The sequence below is a fragment of the Prionailurus viverrinus genome, chromosome A2, assembly GCF_022837055.1.
Source record: "Prionailurus viverrinus isolate Anna chromosome A2, UM_Priviv_1.0, whole genome shotgun sequence".
Lineage (NCBI taxonomy): Eukaryota > Metazoa > Chordata > Mammalia > Carnivora > Felidae > Prionailurus > Prionailurus viverrinus.
Window position 1 is genome coordinate 52843360 of NC_062562.1, and position 26726 is coordinate 52870085.

General features: G+C 44.0%; 2 protein-coding genes across 3 annotated transcripts in view; one reads left to right on the top strand and one right to left on the bottom strand.

Annotated features, from left to right (window-relative positions):
• SYN2 (synapsin II) overlaps nt 1-26726 on the top strand; it is a 197562-nt gene that overhangs the window by 141319 nt on the left and 29517 nt on the right. For both annotated transcript variants that reach the window (XM_047850454.1, XM_047850456.1), the window contains exons 2-7: nt 5082-5139; nt 6442-6533; nt 8733-8889; nt 13174-13263; nt 24261-24323; nt 24708-24850. In XM_047850454.1, coding sequence (XP_047706410.1) covers nt 5082-5139; nt 6442-6533; nt 8733-8889; nt 13174-13263; nt 24261-24323; nt 24708-24850 — 603 coding nt within the window. The remainder of the gene's footprint in view (nt 1-5081; nt 5140-6441; nt 6534-8732; nt 8890-13173; nt 13264-24260; nt 24324-24707; nt 24851-26726) is intronic.
• On the bottom strand, nt 14766-21299 carry TIMP4 (TIMP metallopeptidase inhibitor 4). The gene is made up of 5 exons (XM_047850457.1): nt 21085-21299; nt 19802-19899; nt 19292-19406; nt 16548-16672; nt 14766-15678 (listed from the first exon to the last, which is right to left on the bottom strand). Exons 1-5 carry the CDS (start codon nt 21221-21223, stop codon nt 15481-15483), a joined length of 675 nt encoding a protein of 224 aa, XP_047706413.1. The 5' UTR covers nt 21224-21299; the 3' UTR covers nt 14766-15480.

The window sequence follows — 26726 nt, forward strand, 5'->3', positions numbered from 1 at the left end:
TCTGGCCAAAACCATCACTCCTAATATTAACATAACATTAACTCCAGTTAATAAGCAAGCCCTGATTATGAACCTAGGTAAGTACATAGCTCAGTGAAGGAGTTGGAAATTTATGGACACAATGATTATGTTTGTACAGGCCTTAGCTCAGAGCATATAAGCAGACAACAGCACATAATCATTATTAAAATGCCAAAATGTTCTGGAAAATCCAGGGCTCACTTGTGGGTGGTCCTTGCACCAAGCATTATTACATAATCCAGTTGTCTAAGGCTCAGGGTGGGAGAGGGATATCCCAGATTATTAGACAACTGAGTTTGAAAGGTGGTATCAGATGATGATGCTGTGAGCCAAATATCATAAGCAGACAATAAATGGGATGAAAGTTCAGAGGAGGAAGAGGCCATGTTGGCTGTGGTAATAATAAAACAGCAGTAATACCTGGTACATAAATATTTGTTGCATTTTGCTAACAGTAGTTTGTATTTACATAGCATTTCAGAGTTTCCAAAACACTTTCATGTCCGTTATTCTCATCTGGCTTTATTAAGTCTTCACAATGACCTGTGAGTAAGGTATTAATAAATGAGGTAAAATATATAAAATAAAATACTTAGAATAGTGGCTAGCACATAGTGTATGCTTGCTATGAGAATTACAATTATTATCAGCCCTGTTTTATATATGAGGAAACTAAGGCTCAGAGAGGCAACTATTGTCAAGTCAGACTCCTGAAAAGTGGTAGAACTAGGCCTGAACCCAACAAAACTGGCTTCTATTTCTAGACCTTTCTCCATTCTATTTCGAGACCTTTCTCCATTATCCCATGCATAAAACAGGGAGAATTTAAGTTGGGCTTGCATAGGTTGGGCCAACAAGTTTTGAGGCGGCCTTAGCAGAGAAGTGTTTTGAAATTGTGTTCCTCAGCCTCATAAGCCCTAGTTGAATAGGAATTGGTGAGATTGGTGAATGTGTTCATTGCCTTGAGTAAGAAGAGTTAAATCTAGAAGGCTCTACTCATTTTAGCAATAAGGGAAGATGGTTCATTGCCTGGCCCATCAAGGAAGCTGCAAGCCATTAAACTCACATAGATCCTCAGCTGCTAGGCTTGTTAAGAAAATGTACAATAGGGGGAAATTGACAACACAGGCACCATAGATATTTTTAGTCTGTGCTTCAAGGATGTACATCTTGGGTTCTGTTTAGGGTTGAGAACAAGGAGGTGAATTTGGGTTGATTTGACAAGATTGCCAGTCAGAAAGTCCTTCTCTGTGCCCTGTTTATGCAAGAGGCTATGAGGTTAGGGAGGGAGGAAGGGAACTAAGGGAGGTGAAGTAACTTTCCCAAACTTTCAAACACTGAGGAGAGTGGTGTATTTTTCTTGGGGCATCAGGGGAGGGTGGGGAGGACAGTGTGACAATGTCAGTAAAAACTATAACTCTGTATGTTCCTTGCACCAGCAGTTCTGCAATAAATTGTTTACCCTTCTAATGTACAACATGGTGACTATAGTTAATAAAATTGTATAGTGTACTTGAAATTTTCTAAGAGATTAAATCTTAAGTGTCCTCACCACACACACAAAATGGTAACTGTGTGAGGTGATAGACATGTAATGTGGTAATCCCAATTCACAAAGTATGGGTATATTAAATCATGATATACACTAAATGTATACAATTTTATTTGTCAATTCTACCTCAGTACAGCTAGGAAAAATAAGTTCTTTATCCTATGGATAGATTCTCTCTTTTTTTTTAATGTTTACTTATTTATTTTGAGACAGAGCAAGGGAAGGGGAGAGAAAGAATTCCAAGCAGGCTCTGCACTGTCAGCACAGAGCCTGAGGCAGAGCTCAATCTCAGGAACCCATGAGACCATGACCTGAGCCAAAATCAAGAGGCAAATGCTTAACCAGCTGAGCCACCCAGGTGCCCCTCTATGGATATATTCTTAAATGTTAGCCATTATAGCACTGTTTATAATGTCAAAAATAACCCCAAACTGAAAATCTAAACACTCACCAATATATATTGGTGATATTACTGTATGACTTTCAAATAGAATTTCTTGCAACTATTAGAAAGAGGTCCATCAGTATGTGCTGAAAGCATATCACTAAGATGTTTTATCAAGTGCAATAAAAATCAAGATCCAAAAAAGAAGAGTTTATGTAGCATGATACTATATGTATGTATGAAGCATATATGTATGCAAATAACATACACACATTTTCCCCACACTGGAAGGATATGCTTGCAACTGGTAATGAGGATTATGTGTGATGAAAAAGGAATGGGAAAGGAGAAACTTATTTTTTATCTTATTCTTTCATGTGCTTTTGAAGGTAGATTTTGGTTGATTTCACCACATGACATACCTTTTTTGTTGTTGTTTAATTTAAGCCACTTGCCTAAGGTCACAGAGCCAGGAAAGGTTAAGGCTAGGATTTCAGAGCATTGTGATTCACAGCTTCTCTGGATTCTAACACGCTGACTCCTAACAGTGCTCTCTTAATATCAGCAGGTACTTCTGTCACTTCTGTCACTTGCTTGTAAGTTACAAGCAAGATTCTTCATAAAAATATCTGGAACCAAAATTTCCAAGGGCCAGAGCTGGGAGAATGTGCTCATTCTCCAGAAAACGTCTCTGCCCCATCCACTTGCTATCTCAGCTTCTTTTTTATAAGATTGGCTCAGCCAAGAGAGGTCAGTGACCCAGAGCCAGGAAACACAGACCAAGATTTTCAACAGGACAAATTACCTTAAGGAAAAAGCATTAAGATCATTGGAGAGGTGGGGCTGGGGAGAAGGCATGAAAACAGTATCGTTAGCTGACTTGGTCACTGGGCAGGTGCAGGAAGTGGCAGATAAACCCAGCCAGAATCTATAAATATACTTCAGTATCAGTGTTTAAAACTCACAAAATAAGCAAGTGCAAGTGAATTAAAATACTTGGTGACACGTAAGCACCTAGATGTAAACTCTTAGTTCTAGGCTTAACCCCTATGAACTTTTCTGTGGTTTGGGCATATTATTTAACTGCTCTGGGTTTCAATTTCCCCATCAGTCAGATGGACAGCACTATCTGCCCTGGCTGCCTCACCAAGTTGTAAGGGACAAATAAGGCAAGGAATGTGCTTTGAAAGTGCAAGGTATCATACTGAATGAGAGGTTATTGTTAATGGATCTGAGACTTACCTCACAGAACAAGAGCTATTTTGAGACAGGAAGATAGAAGGAAGCATCAGAAAAGCATTGCTGATAACAAGGTAGACACACCTCATCAACACAAGAAAGGAACCTCTAGGGTCATTTACTCCATTTCTCCTTTTTATAGTCATGGAAAAGATCTCCAGAGTCAAAAATCTACAGAGCAGTGATAGTGCCACTATAGACTATCATTTAAATTCATAAATAAGATGGAACTGTAGCCAAGGAGACAGGATAGGGTACAGGCCCCTTGCTGGAGGGGCTTACAGACCTATGGATGTTGAACAGGGTTCTGTAAGCAAGCTGATGAAGCTCACTAAGGTATTGGAACAAAGGTTGGGGGGATAGGCTTCAGTGATCCAGCTCCAGGATGGCTGAGTACCTCTGGGGAGCAATTTAAGGGTGGCCAGGGACTTAGGACAAATGATAACTTCCTAGAACGGACTGTTCCAGAATCCAGAGAGGAAAGGAAATATCTTGGCCTCATCCCGGGTAGTTCACAGGAACCAGGGTAGGAAGTATTTGTAGTGGAAATAGTGCTCACAACATCAAGTCCTTTTGAGCGGAAGAAGGAAAATAGGGAAAAACATGCAATGTAGCACAAATGACGAGTCAGTTTTTGTAATGGTGGGAGTGAAGATGGAGAGAATGAATCAGCAGAGGGAGACAGTACTATACAGTCCCAAGGGCACTGAACCCACACGTGGGTGTGAATACTGACTGGCTCTGTCACTAACTTGCCATGTGACCTTGAATATGCCATTTTCATCCTCTGAGTCTTGGTTTCCTCATCTCATAAGTTGTTATGAGGATTAAGAGAGATCTTCTTGAAAGCAACATACATACAATTCCTGGAATATGATGTCCAATAAATGTTAATTTATCCCTTTATTTTGGAGAGGGACTTCTAGAAACCCACCAGTGAAATATGCTAATTTGAAATTTCAAGCACTGGGAAAGTGGGACCAACCCAGCTAACAGGTATAGTGTGGAAAGGCCCTTTTCCCATATGGAGAAGTAGCCTAAATGGACAGATAAGAAAATCTTATGGGGGTGAGGATGGGGAGTTAAGAGCAAAGTAGGAATGGATAGAAATATAAACATAAACACAGTCCACTTATGAGGGCCTCTGAAGACACTGATGCATTAATATGACGTTCCTCTAGATCCATGACAAGATAGGAAGATAATAATTACTATATAACTCAGCCTGACTAATTTTCTTGACTGAAATTCAGAAATACAAGATAGGTTTTGTGTTCAATTATAGCAGCATTCCTCAGCCTCTTCCCTTTTAAAATTTATTTTCTGGTATAATTAACTCTGTCATTCATTGTCCTTTAATCCTTATTTTGTTGGTTATATTTGCCTTTTAAATTATTAATTGCCTCAAATCCTTTTTGGAAGTATGGGTATGAAGGGGTAAAATGATAACAGTTTCTTTAAAAACTCCAAGGGCAGAGCCCAAGTAGAAAATCAGAGTGACTTGTGGGATAGAGGAAGATAAGCAAAGTATATCTGTAAGACTGACCTGCTCTTTACGAGGAATAACATTAGGGGAATCCCTACTTCTAGACTTCTTTTGTAGCCCAAAGACCAAGGATGTTATCATAAAAATTGCAAAATCTAGGAGTGAAAAAGTGCTTTGGATTATTTTATGTGTAGGCAAGCTGAGCATAAAGGAGAGGAAGTGGTTTGTTTGCTTGAGGCTGTCTCACGATGATCCAGTAGCTGAGTTATAGGGTCCAACCCTCTCATTCTGGGGTTCTCTCTACTATGGTCCTCTTCTTTATGATCGTGAATTCCTGATCTCAAACACTTCTATGATACTAATTTGTGTGGGTTGTTTTTTTTTCCCCCTTTTTCCAGGGCCAAGTGCTTCCGGGGCAAAAAAGTCCTTGGAGATTATGATATCAAAGTGGAACAGGTAATCACCCTGAAGCCCAGCGTTACATCTGCATCATCATTATTCTTTCTTGACATCCCACAGTGAACCATCTAGTTCTTCAGAGTAGAGTTCAGTGTCTGTCACTGGATTCTAGGCTCTCCATCTCCTTCCCTCACCCCTCTCCCTGGGGATTTTCTGCCTATGAGATATGGTTATGAAGGCTGCATTTCAACTTCCTGACTTTCTTTCATGGTGCTGGTGTCTGTAAAGAAGCGAGGAGTGTGGCTCTTAGGGACTTCTTGCAGTACACAGTTCTCAGGCTGAGGAAAACCTTAGGGGAATGTCTTCCTGGGACACCGGCCATACCTCCGTATTGTTGGTTGCATGATTTTCCTGGGTTGGCACATATCTGGCATTCAGTTGTGCAGCCTCCAGTGGTGCCTATTCTGGGTGTGAGGCTACACTGCAGAGAGAATTTCAAAAGAACACCTTGCTTGTAATGTAGTAAAGTCCTGAAATCACCCCCCTCCTTTTTTTTAATCTTCCTCTACCCTTTGCATTGTAATAGAGATAATTAAGTCCATTTGGGTGGAGAAGGGGTGTCCAGTTGAAACAATGCATGTATTTTCTATGTAATAATAGAAGTTACTTGTCATTCCTTACACAGAGTGCTGTGATTTACAGAGTACTCTCCTATGCATTGTTGCATTCAGTTCTTAAAACAACTTGTTAGATAGGCAGGGTTGATTACAAATTATTCCCATTTTATAGATGAAAGAAATCCTCCCCTCCTCCCACCCCGAGAGGTGAAGTGACTTGCTTAAAGTCTTATGGAGCTAAATGGGGGCAGAACAGAAGTAAAACCCGGTTGCCTAAACTAAAACCTGGTGTTTTTATGTTGAAACTGACAGAGGGCGTGTTGCCTCAGTTTGTGTTCCTGCTCTGTAGAAAGTCAGCACAGGGGAGTCAGAACACCTGAGCTTTGCTCCAGTCTCTGCCAACACTAAGTTTTATTTTCCAGAAAAGTCACTTAACTGCTTCTTTGGTAAATAGGGAGAATTCTCTCTGTCCTTCTTGCCTCACAGAGTTGCTATGAGAGCTGGATGAGATCAGTTTGTGAAAATATTTGAAAACTGAATAAATGTTTAGGGGAAAAGCTGCTGCTGCTCTGGGGAGAACTTGGCAAAGGACTGTGATCTATTTCCCTACCGTTATTTTTATTTATTTATTTTTATTTTTATTTATTTTTATTTTTATTTTTTTTATAATTTTAACTATAGTTAAAAAAAAAAACATGTAACATGTAATGTACCCTCTTAATCCCCTACTGTTATTTTCCAGGCGGAATTTTCAGAGCTCAACCTGGTGGCCCATGCAGATGGGACATATGCTGTGGATATGCAGGTGCTCCGGAATGGCACAAAGGTTGTCCGGTAAGCTCCTTTCTGTCTTCAGGGTCACTGTCACAGTCTTCGGAGTTATTGTCTCTGGTTTGCAGAGGTGGTTTCAAAGTCAAGTGTTGGATTGAGAAGGCAGTGCTGTGTATATTGTACAGAAGTTAATGATGTGTGCTATGGACAAGTAGTAGAGGAAGGCGGAGAAAACTAAGGCAGAGCTCTTAGTCCATTGGTAGAGAAAGGACTCAGGACTCATTTAGACGTAACTAGAGTCCTATTTATTAGGGGAGTTCTAGACCCCAGCACCCCTTCCACCAGTGTGATTTTGTGCTTTTATATTTTCCCTGGAAAATAGGATTCCTTCGCTTAAAAAAAGGTTTGAAAACCTCTGATCTAGTTCAGCCTTCTATTTTGCATTGATTTTCTTCAATTTACTCAGTGAGTTGCTGGCAGAACCTTGTGTTTCTCTATTCTCTTAACCCCTAGCCCTGTATTCTTTCAACCCCCATCCCTGTATTCTTTCTATATTCCTTAGTCCTGGGAATTCATAAGTCTGATAGGAAAGTCTAGGTTGGAAGGGACATTGTGGATGGAAGAAAATTTGCAGTTAACAGGACACTCACATGCCAGGTGGTGTGTTGGATCATATCACTTATATATGTGATCAAATCTAATACAACAATTCTGTTAGGGGAGGTAATGAGAATTCCAGATTGGGAAAAATGGTTCCCACAGTGTCATTCTTCCAAGGGGTCCAGCATGGCATCAGGTTTTTAGACTTCAGAATCTTGCTCCAGGAAGAATCTTCACTTTATCCTCTTCCCTACCTCCATCTGCAGCATCCTGACACTGAGGTCTCCAGTGTCCAACAGGAACTGGCTCAGTGACAAGGAAGGCAAAACTCAGGTGTCGGGAACTTAACAACAGGGAAATGTAAACTCCTCCATCCTGGAGACTGAGGAGGACAGTAAAAGAGATGTCCGTTCAGGTAGGGAGTGAGCTCAAGAAAACGATGGGCTCCTCCAGCTGCAGGTAGAATGAGTCATAGGGATGCATGCACAGAAGCAGGTGGTGACAGAAAAGTCCATAGTGGGTGTCAGGAGGGATCTGGCAAGAATAAGGCAGGCCCTTCCAGGTACGAGTGTAGGAACTTGAGAGCTGGCCTGTGTAGGAAGTCTGCACCTCAGTTCCTATAACTGATATGTAAGTTTTGATCTCAGGCATATAGGCTGGAGCCAGTTTCCCAGAACTTGGGCACAAGGAAGTCAGAACAGCTCTAGCACATGCCATACTGACTTGATGCTAAGTCCCTTGCGTGACTGAGGAGGGCTTCTTCCAACCCCACATTAAAAAGACTGGTCTTTGAGGCCAGGTGGTACTGGAGCTGCAGATCGGGGTTGGATGGGTGGCCTGGGCAGAGAACCAGGTAGGTCACTGCATACGGTATGAAACTGGCAAGCTCTAGAGCCTTGAGGGTGGATGCTGCCACAGAACTGACTCTCTGGAAAGATGGGGTTCCTCTGGAGTCAGGGCATGAAGATGGAGCAGCTGAGGCAAGGAGCTTTGCTGGCTAGAGGGGAAACACAGGAAGCCTTCCCATGCATGGGAACATTCTGTACTCCCAGTGCTTCCTGTAGCCATTGCTCAACCTCAGTTCTTCGAGAAATATTTGCACCCCTCCCTAGCATACGCTTTGGAAGGATAACATCGGGAAGCTTGGCATCTGTTCTCAGTCAGCCTGAACCCTTACTCTCCTGGGGGCCTGATCAGCTTTAAGCAGTTGGAAGAGGGCACTGAGATCAGGGATCTCCGTGGCAGGGTTGTGAAGTCAGCCACATATGTTGTCCTTAGAGTCTTCTGGGATCCTCTTGGAGCACGAACTCTGAAGCCACAAGGAACTTCTGTTCTCACATTTCCCCATATTCTTGTTCATTTAAGGTGTATGGGTCTGAAAGTACTTCTTCCCTCCTGAGGAATTTGTACCTTAGAAAAAGACAATGCTTAATCCAAAGGAATAAGGGAACTTCATACATCTGTTCCTTAAATTTCCTCTGAGAAGTACCATAATTACCTCACTTCCTAGTCCATGAAAGAATAATAATAATAAAATGAGGGGCTTACACCAGGTGGCCCTGAATATCCCTTTTCTATCTAGGGCTTTGGAAATAGGAGACGAGATGATGTGTGACCTGAGATGCTGGTTGATGGGAAACTTGCCTCTACATTTTTTACCAGGTCCTTCCGGCCGGACTTTGTGCTTATCCGGCAGCATGCATTTGGCATGGCAGAGAATGAGGACTTCCGCCACCTGATTATTGGCATGCAGTATGCAGGCCTCCCCAGCATCAACTCACTGGAATCCATTTACAACTTCTGTGACAAGCCATGGGTGGTGAGTGAGATCCCCTTCTCCCCAGATCCTGTAGCTCCCAGTCCCCCAGGGGGGACCACTGATAATCAAGGCGCATTAGGCAAAGCTGTGAGGATATGGGAGGAGCTTCAAATGGGACAAGGGGTAGGGTAGGCTCTCACAATAAAACATTATCATCATGGGCTGGGCTGCCTTTGCTGCAGAGTGGACCTTTGGTCTCACAACAAAGCCACACAAAGCTTCTATAAAGAAATCTTTACGAGTCGGTAGGCTGTGCCCTCAGCCATAAGATGCAACAATAAAAATACCTGTTTCTTGGCTCTGAAGGGCTATTAGAAAGGCCTGAGGCTGTGGGGACCCAGCTCCTATAACTGCTGCTCCAGCCTGCCCTCTTAGAAGGAAACACCTGCCCCTAATCACATCCTCTTCCTCTTGTTTTTCAAAAATCATTTCAGCTATCACACACTGACTTTCCAAGGGTGCAAGCTGCACACACTGTGAAGTTCTCCGACCACCACAAGCCTCTCCACCACCAGGGAGTTGGAGGGGGTGTTTTTTAACTAGGTGGAGCCATCACCTCTGCTCTTGATCTCTTCCTCACACCTGAATTCACAATATTTCCTGTTCTCTTACAAACCCAGGAGACCTGACAATGTAAGAGAAAGACCGATGAATGAGGAGTCAGAAGATCTGAGAGTTGCTGTGGTTGAGGAGGGCAGGTTGGGTTCCTGGTCACCAGTCATTCAGCCTTTCTCTTTGGACTGAGATACCTAAGAATCCCAGAGTTTTTCAGAAGCAGGCTAAAAGAATTATATGATTTGAATATGTTGCTAATCACAGAATATCATATTTGAGGCCTTCAAGTTTCTTCTCTGGGGACCTCCCTTTTCTCCTCAGTCACACAACCTTCCCTACTGCAAATAAGCCCTAATCCTTTCCTTCCCTACCTTTCCAATACCTGTTAGAATTTGGCTCCCTCCTAGCCACACAGGGTGATTCTGCTATTATTAGTTTTTTTCTTCTAACTAAACCTCTCTGTGCCTGTTTTCTTTGTCTGTAAAGTAGGAATAATAGCAGTGACTGTCACCAGTTTGTCAGCCTGGTTGTTACTGTCCCCTAGTATTTGGGATCCCTTAAAGAAACTAGTCCACTGCTTTATGTTCCAAAACTATGCCAGAGGCCAGGGTGGGAGGATCAGGGAGCCTGTGCCTAGGGCTTTGCCCCTCCTGGGATCTGGGATCTGGTGAGGGTTCACATTCTCACCCATTCATAATCCCAGCACATTGCCTTTGGCATCACATGAGAACTGCAAGGCTCCCTGGCCAGACACCAAGTTCTCCCTTCATTTTCATTAGGCAGCTGCCACACTAATGGCATTTTATATATTGTTCTCTGCCTGTTAATGGGAGTGAACAAATTTGGTGACTGTGAAGGGAAGGTCTCTCTGAAATGATGACTTTGGTTCATATTTTCTATATTTCTTTATTGCGTTGGGAACTCAGGCTGCTTTCAGTGTGAGGCTTCAGTTGGATTGTCAAGGCTCTACCTTGTATCACCATGTCTCTGACCATATCTGCTATGGTCAAGAGACCTGCTTGGTCAAGGCAGGCACAGTGGGATTTTGGAAACAGAAGTAGCCCTATCAATGAAGGTAGCATTCCAGAAGAAGCCAGAATGCCACCATCCCATATTGCTGCAATTTTATCTAAAAATCCTATCACTCTATCTAAGTTTTTTAGAGACAGAAGCACGAGAGTTGAATTAAAACATTTATTTCCAGAAGTGCTAAGGATAACTTACTAAATTCAGACTTATCTTGAAATCTCATTTCTTCCAAAAAATCTTTCCCAATTCTCTGAAGAAGTGGTAAAATGAACATTATCTTCCTATTCATTGCCAACATCACCCCCAGCACCTAAATCCATTGTCTATGCATAGAGGAAATAACCCTTATCAGATATTACATTTGTTTAATTGGTAACTGTGTGCTTGTGACTTCATCTAAGTTTCCAAGGAGGCAGGGGTTAGATGCCAAACCCAGTACCTTGAGCAGACAGGGACTGCCAGAGATAAAGTGGAGGAGGGTGGGGTGAGCTCCCAGGGATCTAACTAGTGCCTGGGAACTGGCTGCCATTTTAGTCTTGCTGTCCCAGGACTCTGGGATTCCGCCGTGGGCCTTCCTGGCATCGCTGTGGTGTCTGTGTAACTCTCCCACATGCTGGAAAGATAAAACCCCACATGCCTTGGTGCCATGCCAATGCGTGGGCTGCAGCAGGACAGAGGTTGTTAGGCAGAGCTGGCATCAGTTTGCTGGCGATGCTGGAGAGCGTTGGGAGCTCAGGAAGGTATCCAGAAGCAGAGCAGGAGTCCAGCCTGGCCAAGGTGGGTAGACAGGACTTAAAGGTCAGATGGGGTGATGGAGAGAATCAGAGAAGGCAGGAAAAGTCTGAGGGGCTGGTCTTGACAGTCAAAGCAAGTTGACAAACCAAAGAATGGCAAGGACAGCAGGGTATACAGTGGAGAATGCAGTGGGCAGGAAGAGACCTACCTGGGTGCTGTCCCAACTCCAGGTATCATCTGGGGGCCTATGCTTTCCTTTGCTTCTCTAGCCTCAGTCTCTTCATGTGTAAAATGAGATGTCTGGTCCAGAGACTCTGTAAAGTGTCTTTCAATAATAAAATCTTGGGGGCCTGAGAGTTCCTGACTGATAGTTTCAGTCCTGGAGGACTTCAAGATCCAGAGTCACTAGCCGTGTCACAAAGGGGAATGACCCAGAAATTCCAACATTTTCCAGCATTTCAAAAATAATAGGAAAATTCTGTCTTTGCCAACAAAAGGACCACAACATATGATCACTTAAACTGCAGTTTGATGATGGAGTTTGGGAGGAAATATAATAAAATGATATTCCTTTATGGTAAAAAGTTTGAAGAACTGATCAAATTCATTCCTTTCATTTTATATATGAAGAAAATGAGGCCTGGAAAGGAGAAATCATTTGTTCAAGGGCACCCAGCAAGTTCAAGGCAGAACAAGAACCAGAAGACTCCAGTTTTCTAAAAACCCTGTTCTGAGATTTTACTCCTCCCCTCATTCCCCTCTCCCCACTCCCCACCATCCTCACTAGCTCATACACCAACATCCCTTATACAGAATAGGACCTGAGCTTTTGGAAGATGTTCTAGCTTTTCTTTCTCTGATAAATGGAAGGCACGTTTGATCTGGCAACTTTTCCTTCTAGCAGTTCCAGGTATCAGTGGCTTAGAGTATAAACTAACCTAGTAGCACTAGAGGGAAGATGCTGGATTACCCCTACTGCCAGTGCACTGGGGATAGGTGTGTGGGTAGGGTGTATGAATGGATGGAGCAGAAAAGTCCCGTGTGTTTCCTGTGGGAAGAGCATGGTCTTTGCAGAGTCTAAAAGGTAGCTACGTGAAAGAGTAGGAAGAATTATATATTAGGAATAAAGGAACCTTGGTTATGAATCCAGCTTAAGTATTATGTGACTTTGGGCAAGTGACCTCACTGGGCTTCAGTTTCTTCCTTATAAACTGTGGGAGCAAGGTGCTCCAGGAGGTGCTGGATGTTTGCCAAAGGCTTTTAAACCCTCACATTGTAAGTATGTGTATCTCACCTTTTCTTCATAGAGTTATTCTGGTTTCTCATAGGTAAAGGGTCCAGTGAGTTAAGTTCTTAGATGGATAGGAAGTCCTGGAGAGACTGGGTCTGTCTATCCTGCATACCATGAGCATCAAAGTCTTCCTAAAGAGCAGCTTTATTCATAACCTGCTGCTTAAATTCTTATGACTCCATACTGCCTGCAGAAAAAAGCTACCATTCCTTTCCTAGCATTTGAACTTTTAAGACTTGGCCCCGTGTTACGTATCCAGCTTTATCACTTGCCATCTCTAGAGTGTTTAGAGTTAGAGACCCAAATTTCAATCCCAGCTTCATCTCTTTGCAGCTCTGTGACTTTAGGCAACTTTTCTACTTTCTCTGAGCCTCATATGTAAAATGAAGAGGATAAAATACCTAGTTCATCGATTTGGTATGAGGACTGAATATCATTAAAATTGTATAATTATAAAATTCATTCAGTAATGAATGTTACTTCATTCTCTCTCCCTTCCCCAACTAATGCATATGTTCCCTAAAAATAAGAGTTGTGCACCTCTTTTATATCCTCAGAGTGTTTTGCACAAAGCCCCCAACAGAGCAAATACTCAATAAATGTTTGTTATATAGATTGATGTTTGTCTGTTCCAGTTGTCTAGATAAGCTGAAACATTTGCTTCTCTTTTGCAGTTTGCCCAGCTGGTCGCCATCTACAAGACATTGGGAGGAGAAAAGTTCCCACTCATTGAGCAGACATACTACCCCAACCATAAAGAGATGGTAGGTGATTGAGTGGGGACTCTAGTCCCTCTGCTGTTTACATTCTGAGCTTAGCCTCATGGTGATTATGGGGCTCAAAAGAGGGCCTCGGCATTTTCAAAAGACACTCTGTTGGGGTTGAACTGTGGACCTGCTTTGTGGGGCTAGAGCAACTGAATTTTAGCTGATAACCCCTTGTCTCCAAGGGGTTATTGGAGACCGAATAGTGAAGAGCAGAAACAAGGGCATTTTATCAAGCTGAGAAAGTAACAAACCTATGGATCAGCAATCAGAAGATCCCACTGTTTTGGGTTCTAGCTCTGGCCCTGCCACAGGTCACTGGACTAGTTAGATTCCCTGTATGTCAGTTTCCCACTCGGAATGTTAAATGCACATAATTATTCCTGACCAGGATATCTAATATAGTACTTACAAAATGTGAATGAAATTCTTTAAGTAATAGCCTTCTGGAAAAGTGTGAAGCACTCCTCAGATGTAAGGTATTGTTCCTATTATTTTTCACCGGGCCCTTCCCTTGGCTTCCTCAAGATTACAGTCAGACTGGATTAACACTATGCCTTCTCTGAGGCCATACTAGGATATCAGAAGGAGCAGAGAGATGGTTTGGTTGGCTGGGACAGAGGCTATTGCTAATGTTTGTCCTTCATGACAACTTCTAGCTCCAGTTTAACTCCCTTCTTTCTCTCTGTCCCCACATCCTCTGCCCCAGGGTTGCATGGTCTGTTGGTGATCCTGCTTAACCCACCAATGAAGACTTACTGCCATAGCATTCCAGTATTGTACTCTGGGACAGAGATCATGTTTATTTCCCCTCCCACTCCCTACTCCAAAAGGGATCTCCATTTGAACCATTTCTGTGAATTATCTGGCATATTGTGCATGGGCCAAACCGCACATAAAAGATGAATAGCATCCTTGAGCCTTGAAAAGAACTACCTCCTTCATTTTTGCCAGGGCAAGGCTCTGGAACTTTAAGCCCTCATCCTTAATAAATTCTTGAGATGAGCATAAGGGCTTTCCCTTTCAGGGCAAGCCAGGAAGCCTTGCACAGTCTAAGGAACCCTAAGTCGTCTGTGCCTTGGAGTTCTCAGGGACTCTAATACACAGTGGTGAGGGGACTGAGCTGAGGAGCAGACAGGGAACAAAGCTGGCTTTTTCCTGCCATAACGCCTAGCAGGGCTGACCACTGAAAACAGTTGTAAGAGTTGCAAAGTATGTTTCCCATCTACCATCTTTTTCCCCCAAGGGCCCTTGTGTTATTTCTCTCCTGTCCTCTATCCTGAAATTTTCCCTCAAGAGAGGACCTCCTAAGATCTCTCTGAGGTGTTAAGAGCTAAAGAGGAATTTCATCTCTACAAGAGAAAGGCTTTTTTTTTTTTGGCTTAAAAAAATTCTGAATTAGGAATGAAAACATTAGTAATTGAGTAGAGAAGAAACAGAAGCTTTATGCACATCAGTTGAAGGCATTAAGGATAATTAACCTGGAGAGGTAATACCTAAGTCTATTCTTGTCCACAGAGGTATGCTAACTGGGCCAGATCCTCTGCCAGGAATGACGTAGAGGGGAATTACAGCATGTGGAGGAAGGTTAGGCCACTGCAGGTCTCCCCATGAATGACTCTGCACCCCTCAAGTCTCTCCCCCAAACAGATGAAAGTATATGAGAGGATTAGGATGAGTGGGACATGAGTAGAGGACATACAGCCGTAGTGTATTGTTCTTTTCACTCCTCCAAATCAGCTTGTTTCTGATTCTGTCAGCCCACCTTCTGGTATTGTACATCACAAGGCCACATCATCTCATATGTATAATAATCACCATTTCTCCCTTATCAGATCAGTTACAGTAAGAGAAAACACATTCTCCCAAGGAGAAAAGTGAATAGTTCTGGCTATAGAAAACAAACTAAGCCAGAATCAAAACTTCAGTAGCAGGGCTTAGCTAGACTGAAAGGGTTTGGGAAGCAGGGGAGATGGGCTAATGGCAGGCTAGAAAAGTCAAGTGACTTTTCCTGGCCTTTGACAGGTTCTGGGATGGTGTTTGGATACAAGTTGTAACAAGCCCCATCCCTGCCCTAACACTAGCCACATCATCTACTTGGTACTTCCCATTGGCTGGCAGTGATGAAACAGGTGGTGACAGCCAGAGCTCCACAGGGAAGGAGAACTGGCTTAGGCTTCAGGACTCTTGAAGGAAAGTGGTGGTCATTGGCCCATACTAGGGCTGGATGATGTCAACAAACTCCTTCCTGAGGGGCAGGCGGCCCTGGTACCAGCTGCAGGTGCCATCGACATGCTTCATGCAGATATAATGCTGGGCCTGGTACCCATAGAGCTTCCGTTCCAACAGCCAGTCTGTCCAGAGGCACTCATTGGGGGCGGAGATGGTACAGGGCACTGTATAGCAGGTGGTAATCTAGGGTCATACCACATAACATCAATGTGAGTAGAGCGTCCTTTTTCCATTATTGCCTTTCAGACTCCTACATTATCTGTACAACCCAGCTCAAATGCCCCTGACTTATAAAGCTTTTCCTAGTCCCCTAGTCCCCTTCCTCCTGAGCTCCCCATCCCTTATGCTCCTAATATATAGCATTGCCTGTCTGGCTTTTTTTTTTAATCTTTATTTTTGAGAGAAAGAGAGAGCACAAGTGGGGGAGAAACAGAGAGAGAGGGAGACACAGAATCCAAAGCAGGCTCCAGGCTCCGAGCTGTCAGCACAGAACCCAATGCAGGGCTCGAACTCATGAGCTATGAGGTCATGACCTGAGCTGAAGTTGGATGCTTAACCGACTGAGCCACCCAGGCAGGCGCCCTAGCATTTCCTGTCTAATGATGTTTCTGGAGTCAGACAGGCCTAACAGTCTTTACCACTGACCTTGAGCAAATCACTTCACTTCTTAAAGCATTAATTTCTTCACCTTAAAATGGAAATCTTAATTCTTCATAAATTTGTTATAAAGACTAAATTGAACATTTTAAATAAATAGACTATTATAAAGCCTGGCAAAAGTAGACTTTCATTAAATTATAGCTATATTATCTCAAACTTTATATGATGGCTACCTTCCTAGCCAAAATGTAAGTACTTTGAGATCATGGACTATGGACCATCTTGCTTTCCCATCCCCAACTTCATACAGTGACTGATCCATGGCAGATTTCAAATATAGTATGGTAAGTGAATAAATGCATACACAAAGGAAGGAATACATGAAGAGTGAGACTGCAAGGCTCAGACCACCCCCTGTCCCCAAAAGACCTTGGAAATGGACATTCCCTTACTTGGCAGCCACAGTTCAGATGGTAGTGGTGATTCAGACTTTCTCTCTGCAAAAAGGACAGGTTTTCCCAAGGTTCGATGTAGTTACACAGATGGATGAAGACTTTTCCATCACTGAGGATCTGACCTTCAAGGGGAATGGAGGAAAACCTAGCATGAGGAATCTATTCATGGAGACCAGGAGCCCAGGTCCTCAAAGATACTGTCATTGCAGACTCTTCAATGGCTTTTTGATGGCAGTGTTGACTTGGGACTCAATGAAAGAACCAAAAAAAACCTCTATAATTTTTACATCGAAGATATTAGCAGACTATATTTGTATGAGAGAGAGTTGTGGGATGAAGACTTTTTCCTTAGCATGGTACAGAGAGAAAAACATGGGCTTTAAGGTCAGACGCTTGATGTAAACCCCTTCTTTTCTCTCATTTAGAGCTATGACCTTAAGAAAGTCATATAACTTCTCAGCTGGAACATGAAAGTAATAATTTGTTGTCAAGATTAAATGAGAGAATATCTGTAAAGTTCCCAGCACAGCTTGGGTCCACAGAAGGTTCCATAAATAATAGGTCCCTTCCTCTTTCCAACCCTTCCCAATAACTACACAACCTAATCTCTTGCCCTGTTGAAGCTTTTCTTGGTGAGTCTTTCTCCTTCCCCATAGGAAAATTCCCCCTCTTTACTTATCAAACTTTTTCCTATCTTCCAAAGACTGTTTTCAGTACCACCTCATCCTCCTAGCCATCTCTGGCCACGCTCACTCACACCTCTCTTAGAACTTCAGTCATTCATTTACTCACTGAGCAACTACTATGACGTGGTACTAGAAATACAGAAATAAATATGACAGAATCTCTGCCCCCAAGGAGCTTAATAAGCAGTAGGGCAGACAGATAAGTAGGTAAAAATTACACTGCTGTGTGATTATATACAAGATACAGTACAAGAATGAAACAAAGCATAATTATCTCTGTCTGTGGAAGGAGATGGGGACAAGGAAGGTGTCTCAGAGGAGATGATGCTTCTGTGGAGCCTTGAAGGGATGGATAGAAGTTCACTTGCAAGACACGAAAGGGAAAGGACTTCTGGACATTGGGACTACACTGTGCAGGGTGGCGGGGTGCAGCCCAGAAGAACACCTTCTGCAACTGCAAGTAGTTTAGTTCAGCTCTGGGGGGAAATGAGGGTCTGGGAACTGTCACTCACACACGGCAGGAGACAAAGCTGGAGAGGTCGGCGTGTTCTGATCATAAGGGCTTTCAACATTAGGCAAAAGAGCTTGTGCTTTCTCCTGAAGAGCTTAGGTACCACTGATGATTCTTCAGCAGACTTGTGGGTTTTTTTATCCCCACTCTCAGTTAGACCTGACATTTTTGAGAGAAGAGGGCATGTCTCCTCCCCTTGATGCACCACAGTGCCTGGCAGAGGCAGGGCACATGGAAGAAATGAGGTAGCCTCATCTGCTAGTCCTGGGACCTAAAGGGCTCAGTGGCATGCCCTGCCTCTGTCTCTCCCATCCAGAGGCCCCCAGATTAACACAATTCCACATCCTTAGATCTGGGGAGCCCCTACCAGTGTGGCCTCCAGAGGCTATGACTTCTCAAGAGCCAAGCCTGGACTGTGAACTCTTTGGGGACTGTGACTTATCACTGAGTCTTGGCCCTCCTGCCCAAGGCCTGGCAGCGAGTAGGTGGTCATTATTGCTGAATGGATGGACAGATAATGTAAAGTCCTCCTGTTCTCCCCAACTGCTGTGTTTTTCTTTTCCTTGCCTTCTTTTCAAATATTTTTCATCCTTTAGGGGAAAGTTAGGTCCCACCAACAATTAGCTTCCCTAATTGTTTGCAACCACACAAATACCTATTTTCCTTGAACTCACAGCATAATGTAATATTGCATTCATTCACTTATGGAGTCATATTCTTGAGTGGTTCCTTGACTGTTATGTCCCAACCAATTGGATATGGAGACCTGCCTGGGCCCGAGTTCCTAGAGTTCACAATTATGTTAGATTCAAGGCTCCTGTTAAGACCTGTGATTTACTGTACCCCTAGAATATGGCCTGTGATGTGAGTTAGCCACAGAGGCACATTATGAGCCAAGAGCATGACCCAATATGGCTATCTAAAGTTACTGTAATAACTGTCATATGTGTGTTGGGGGGTGAGGTTGCACAGGCACAATCCTCGTTTACTCTGTGAAACCAAGACATCACCTGTAGTGCAGTGTCCAGTTTACGGTCCTGTGCTAGAGGAGGGACAGGCTATATCCCATTTGAGAAGGTGTCCAGGATAGGAAGGGGTCTTGGAACCACAGCCAGCAAGCCTGGAGCTAGAGTATTTGTATCCATGGTCCTCCGGCCTCTAAAGGATCATCATAGAGCAGAGGGCATAGCTGAACCCACAAAGGGCAGTTTCAAAGAGGCAGATTTTTGGCTCAAGGTGTCAAAAACCTTATACCAATTAAAACTGCTTAAAAATAGAACCAGCTTCCCTAGGCTGGGAGAGCAGTCTGTCCTTAAAATAGTGAAGCAGTAGCCAAGATCAGTGTAGTGAAGACTCTTGCATTGAAAGGAAGGTTAACACGGCTCCTCCCAACTCCGAGGCTGCCTCTTAGTAACAAAACTCTGTTTTATGCCCAAGAAAATGCCACCTGGCTCAGCTTGCTGCCCAAGGACAGCCCAGACTCTTCCTTGGCTGCCTTCCTTAGGACAGAGACTGTTAGGGTTGCTTGTTGGTCTTTAACTTACCAGTCAAGAGATATTGCTTCTGGCTGTTAGCTTCTAGTTTTACACCACAGAGAGAGGAATCAAAAGGTGTATAGATATACTGAACATCCTTGACTTTCTCAAACCCTTTAAACATCTGAAAGGCAATTACCAAAAAAAAAAAAAAAAAAAAAGCAGTATTGGGTCAGGGAGTATACTTTATATCTTAACAGGAAAAACCTCTCATTTCTCAATCTAAAAACATTAGGCAAAAGTCTAGTTCAGAATTTGGTAGCCCAGCTTCTCTCTTAGGAAAAATCTAAACCTTGGTTTATTCCAGTGAGAATACCTCCAGGATAGACAGCTATAGGACTAGATGGACACTGAGGGTCTGTGGGCCCTGCTCCCAACACATCAACCACTTCCACTCCAGCATCAATACCCCAGGATCAATGAGCCAGTTGCCTGACCTACCAGCCCAACTCCCAGTAGACAGACCCCACTCCTCCCAGCAGCCCAAGGAGGTTAATGCCCTGTCCTGTCCCCATGTACCTTTATCTGTTTGATTTCATACCGGATCATTTTTTGAGTGTCAGTGGGGTCTGCACTGGCAGGAACTACCTTCTCACTGGAGATTTTGGCCCGTATGGCTGCATAAAAAGAGAAGAGAGGGGACCTTCAGCAACCTGTGGGAGTAGTCCACCTGGTATCTGAATGACCTGAGGCCTCTGGAGAATTTTATAAGGGAATTCTGGGTTTAGGTCTCATTGGGTTGTGAGGGGGACCATTTTGTGTAAGAGTGGGGGCCCAAAAACAATTCCTCTGCAGTTACTGAAAGTTCCAAATCCCTCAGGCCTGCTGGGTCCTACAATCTTTAGAGTTTACCTGCTAGTTTTGAGAGACTAGTTTTCCATAGCCCAGATTGCAGTGGGTTGAAGGTAGGTGCCAGGGTAGAGGAGGGAGGAGATGCCCCTTGAGTTTGCAGTCTTCTACCTATGTAGCCTGAGGCCTCAATAGAGCCCACGCAGAGCTGACATTAGTAAATGTTTATTGAATTAATAAATATGTTCTGACCCTGCACAGTTTGTCTCTTGCCATGTGGGCATTAATCAAAAACTGGCTGTAAAGTTCTTCCTCTGTGCCTGGCCCAACGCTAGGTACTAGGTCTGTAAACATGATTAAGCATCACCTATCCTGCAGGACTCTTGGTCTAGTATAGAACACTTACAAAGAACAACAGCACAGCATGGTGGGAACACAAAAAATGTAAGAGATACTGTGGTAGCACCAAGGAGTCCAAAAGTCTTCAGAGGAGAGATACCTGAGTAAGAACTTGAAGGATAAATGGGAGTTTGCCGGGAATTTAAGGGTGTGGGGGAAGGGCATTCCAGGCAGAGGAAAGAGAAAAAGGGCAAAAGGTGTGTCTTGGGGTTTGGGGGGCGGCCTGGAGACAACATCAGTTATAGGCTTGGAAACAGTGGATGTTTATAATGAAAGCCCAATCCCCTGGCTCCTGGCTCCCCTTCCCTGCATCCAGTAGTTCAGAATAATCACTGCATAGCTCTTGTCATTGTTCTTCAACGACACTCCATAATTTCAGTAGGCAGGGGTGAGGGGGTCGCTATAGGGGTCCCTTAGACTGTCTTTCATTTCCTTGCAACTTGCAAGGTTGCTATGGCACCGGCCCTGCCCCACCCATCAGCCCCAATAGGAGGCAACTGGTGCAGTATTTGATCTCCTCCCTCTCCCTGCAGACTACAGGTTTGCAGCTTGGCCCCATACCAACCCCACACAACCACCCCCCGCTGTGGACCTCACAGGCCTCCGGGACTCACCGAGCGCTGAGTGGCAGACGTGCTGCTGGGGGTGCGCAGGGGCGCAGCTGCACGCCTCGCTCATCCCTGGCGGCCGCAGCAGTGCCAGCAGCCGCAGCAACAGCGCCCAGCTCGGCGCGGTCCGGGGGCTCCGGGGCATGACACCGCAAATCCCTGCTGAGCCTGTGGGGTCTGTCGGACCAAACAGGCCCTCCAGGGTTCATCCAGAACGCGTCGTGCCCCTTGCCCCAGGCTTTTTGAGGTGGACCTAGGGCCAATCCCGCCCGGATGGGCTCCTCCCTCCTTTGGCTGTAGGCCACCCACGGCTGCAGGACCCGCAGCCCTCCTGACTGGCAGGCTCAGTAAGATGAAGAGGGAAGCCAGGAGAGAGGCCCTTAGCCTCTATTTCCCTGCCTAAGCAATTAAGCCTTATAGAAGTAGAGGGAAGGCACTGGGAAAGGGGATGGTGTCAAGGCAGAAAGACAGAAAGCGCAACAAAGACAAATGCATGAGGGCAGAAAGACAGAGGGGCTGTGATTCAAGCTGAAGGAACAAGGGTGAGGAGAGCACAAACAGAAAGTGAGACAGGCAGAGTCAGAGAGAGGCAGACGGAATTACAACAGGCAAAAGAGACAGTGACAGAGAGGACGGACCCCTTGCTGAGCTGCACACTGGGAATGAGACAAGCTACTCAGGGCTTCTTTCAGCTGCAGGAAGTGTTTTCAATGCCCTATTTATGAGGCTCCAAAGCAACAGCAAACAGTAATGGAATAGGACAGAGAAAGTTGGGGTGTGTGTGTGTGTCTTGGCTCTGTTGGCTGGGGGGTGGGGCGAGATGTCAGAGAAAGCAGCCAGTGCTTTTAGAAACCTTTTCCCATGTCCAGAGCCTCAGACTCTGCAGATGGCTGAGGACAGTGCTCTTGGTGGGGGCTCAAAGCACAGGGTATCCCAACACTCAGGGCAAACCTGGGACCTCAAAGTCCTCTCCAGACCGTAGGCCACACTGATTGCTATATTCTGTCATTACTCGCTGGAGAGACTGTGTCTTGTCATAGAAGGTGGAGCAGCTTAGAAAACAAAGAAGCAAGGTACATGGGGTCGCTTCAACCAGAACCATGCCCTCTATGTTTGACAGAGCACAATGCTCCAAGTCTCCAAATAGAAAGAGATACATGAGATTATTGCAGGATGTTTCCACACAGTGCTGGACTAGAAGGTAGGAGGTTGGGTTCCGATTGTGTCACAAGGTAGCTTTGCAGCCTTTGCCTCTCTGGACCTCGCTTTCTTCTCCATAAAATTGGCTTGAACTACATCTTTCCAAGGCCCTTTTGCCCCAGCTTCAACCGGCCTCATCTAGGAACCCTGAAATCCTCAGATCAGGTACTCCCAGTATCTCGTCACACTTAGGATTCCCATGGGAATCTGACTTTTCATCAGAGTCAACTTTAATTTTTTCTGAAGACTTCTCATTTTGATGTGGAAATGATGTTTGAAAAGAAGTAAATTGAAGGAGAGCTGAGTCTGACTGAGAAAGATGAGATCTGGTGACCAGGTTGGTTCTTCATATAACACCCAGACCAGGATAGAGCCTGACGTATTTATTATTGGACGGACCCCAAAAAGCATCCACTCCAGTCTCTTCATTTGGCAGATGTGAAGACAGAGTCTCAGTGAGGTAAAGTGACTTTCAGAAAGCTAGTAGCAAAGAGGACTAGAATGCAAGTCTCCTGATATATGCAGGAAGCCCTCCAACATGGTACTTCCTCTGTCCTCACTTTGTAACCACTTGAAATCCTGCCTTTGGAGGGTAGTTCTCCTTTTAAGTTTCTGTTGTCCCTCTGTTAAAATATGGCTACTTCAAGATAGAGTTTAAGGATGTCTTTCAAAAGATAGACATGTTGAATTCTTATGTCAGCTCTCTTCCGAACTCCAAACTGGGCAGAAAGAGACCTTAGCATACTAAGCTGTGTTTGGTGGTGAGTTTGGGGTGTTGATGAGCAGTGCAGACAGTGTGAAAGAGAGGGAGAAAAGCCAGGTTCAGTACAGGAAAGCTGGAGGTTTGAAGGGGGAGGGAGGGGTACTAAAAGGTACATGACAAAAGGGACATTAAGATTCCAAAGATACTGTTCTTGGGGCACCTGGGTGGCTCAGAGGGTTAAGCTAATCAGCTCAGGTCATGATCTCCCAGTTAGTGAGTCAGAGCCCCACGTTGGGCTCTGTGCTGATAGCTTGGAGCCTGGAGCCTGCTTCAGATTCTGTGTCTCCCTTTCTTTGTGCCTCTCTCCTGCTAGTGCTCTCTCTCTCTCTCTCTCTCAAGAATAAATAGACATTAAAAAAATTTTTTTAAAAAACCACAAAGATACATTTCTTTCTTTTTTTTTTTGTTTACTTTTTTAGTTTTGAGAGAGAGAGTGAGCAATTGGGGAAGGGGCAGAGAGAGAGGGGGACAGATGATCCTAAGTGGGCTCTGTCCTGACAGCAGAGAGACTGATGAGGGGCTTGAACTCATGAACCATGAGATCATGGCCTGAGCTGGAGTTGGACGCTTAACTAACTGAGCCACCCAGTAGCCCCGGTATGTTTCTTTTCAAATTCAGGTTTATTAAAATACAACTTACAGGGGCGCCTGGGTGGCTCAGTCGGTTAAGCAGCTGACTTCGGCTCAGGTCATGATCTCGCGGTCCGTGAGTTCGAGCCCCACGTCGGGCTCTGTGCTGACAGCTCAGAGCCTGGAGCCTGTTTCAGATTCTGTGTCTCCCTCTCTCTGACCCTCTCCCATTCATGCTCTGTCTTTCTCTGTCTCAAAGATAAATAAACGTTAAAAAAATTAAAAAATAAAATAAAATACAACTTACATACAGCAAAATTCACCCTTTCAAAGATTATTTATTTATTTATTTATTTATTTATTTATTTATTTTTACTTCTCTTTGGCTAAGTACAGGTCCTGCCCAGAGTTTGTCTAATGCAGAGAAGGTTGAAGCAATGAATTTTAAAGATGTAAAGAGTACTCAGTGGCAGAGAGGGGCAAGTCACTGTCACTCTATGGGCCTCAGTTTTTTAATTTGTCAACCAAGTATGTTGGGCTGGTACTTTAAAGGGCCCTTCCAAGGGTATTACCAAGAAAAATACTTGTAAGATTCCACAGAGAGTGAGGCACACTCTGACCAGTTCATTCCTTTCTCCTCTGCTTTCAGCTGACACTGCCTACATTCCCTGTGGTGGTGAAGATTGGCCATGCTCACTCAGGCATGGGCAAGGTAAGGCCAGGGTTTGCTGCACTTTGGGGTTGAGGCCAAGAAGGATAATTTTCAGAGAGCCTGGTTATGGACTGTTCTGCCTCCTTTCTCTATGAATTCTTTCCAAGGAGGTGATTTGGCCCCTCTGAAGGCATGAGTGTTACCCAAACAGACCTTTTCCAACAAACAGAGTACAGGCTTGGGCCTTGGGCCCTTTGTAGCAAGTGTGGGTCCTGAGTTCTAGGAGGGGAAGCTAGAGAGGAAGGGCTTCCTCTGGAGATGTGGCATCCAGGTTTGCATCTGGATGAGCAACATCTTGATGGGTTTAGCTCAGGGTTCTTGTGATTCTCAGTATCTGCATTTGTGTGTCTCCTTTTCTCCCTCTCTGCCTTGCTTCAACATTAGGTCAAAGTGGAAAACCACTACGACTTCCAGGACATTGCTAGTGTGGTGGCTCTCACCCAGACCTATGCCACAGCAGAGCCTTTTATTGATGCCAAGTATGATATCCGGGTCCAGAAGATAGGCAACAACTACAAGGCTTATATGTGAGTGGGGTTGGGGTCTCAGCACATACTCTTCAATTTCTCCTCAGCCCAGTGGAAAATCTGAGGCTCCAGGTAGCAGTCAACTCTCAGTTTAACCTCATCTGGCCCAAAAGGCAGAGAACAGAAAGAGAGTGCCATACAAGTCAGGGACTCCTAGCCTGAGTTCCTTCCATGTCAGAGGAGGGCCCATGAACTAAGATGAGAAATAAAATTAATATTTATTTTCACTAGCCTCTAAGTGAAATTTGGCATCTCCTCAGTTATAAACCAAGACAACAGGCTACAGTAGTAGTAACAGCACATGTGACCTTGTCACTAAAGGTAATCACAGAGATTTTGGGTTTTTTTTCCCCAGATTTTTGTTTACCTTCTAGTTCATTCACATATAGTATAATGTTGGTTTCAGGAGCAGAATTTAGTGATTCATCACTTACATATAACACCCAGTACTCATCATAACAAGTGCCCTCCTTAATACCCATCACCCACATAGCCCATCTCCCACTCAACTCCCTCCATCAACCCTCAATTTGTTCTTTTTTGTTAAGAGTGTTTTATAGTTTGCCTCCCTCTCTCTTTTTTTTTCCCCTTCCCATATATTCATCTATGTTGTTTCCTAAATTTCACACAGGAGTGAAATTATATCGTATTTGTCTTTCTCTAATTGACTTATTTCTTAGTATAATACACTCTAGCTCCATCCATGTCATTGCAAATGGCAAGATTTCATTCTTTCTTTTTTTTATTTTAATTTTGAGAGAGAGACACAGTGTGAATGGGGTAGGAGCAGAGAGAGAGAGAGAGACACAGAATCTGAAGCACGCTCCAGACTCTGAGCTATTGGCACAGAGCCTGATGTGGGGCTCGAACTCATGGACCGTGAGATCATGACCTGCGCCGAAGTCAGACACTTACCCTTAACCAACTGAGCTACCCAGGCACCCTGAGATTTCATTCTTTTTGATGGCTGAGTAATATTCCTGTGTGTGTGTGTGTGTGTGTGTGTGTGTGTGTGTGTGTGTGTACATACCACATCTTCTTTATCTATTCATCAGTCGATGGACATTTGAGCTCTTATGTTGCTATAAACATTGGGGTACATGTATCCCTTCAAATCTGCATTTTTGTATCCTTTGGGCAAACACCTAGAAGTTCAGTTGCTGGATCATAGGTTAGTTCTATCTTTAACTTTTTGAAGAACTTCCATACTCTTTTCCAGAATGGCTTCATCAGTTTTCATTCCCACCAACAATGTAAGAGACTTCCCCTTTCTCTGCATCTTTAGCAACATTTGTTGTTCCTTGTGTTGTTCATTTTAGCCATTCTGACAGGTGTGAGGTGGTATCTCATCGTGGTTTTGATTTGTATTTCCCTGATGGTGAGTGATGTTGAGCATCTTTTCATGTGTCTATTAGCTATCTGGATGTCTTCTTTAGAAAAGTATCTATTAATGCCTTCTGCCCATTTCTTCACTGGATTATTTGTTTTTTGAATGTTGAATTTGTTAAGTTCTTTATATATTTTGGATACTAACCCTTTATTAGATATGTCACTTGCAAATTTCTTCTCTCATTCCACAGCCTGCCTTTTAATGTTGTTGATTCTTTCCTTTGCCATGCAGAAGCTTTTTATTTTGATGCGGTCCCAAAAGTTCATTTTTGCTTTTGTTTCCCTTGCCTCTGGTGACATGTCTAGTAAGAAGTTGCCCTGGCCAAGGTCAAAGAGGTTGCTCCCTGTGTTCTCCTCTGGGATTTTGATGGTTTCCTGTCTCAGATTTAGATCTTTTATCCATTTTGAATTTATTTTTGTGTGTGATGTAAGAAAGTGGTCCAGTTTCATTCTTTTACATGTTGCCATCCATTTTTCCCAACACCCT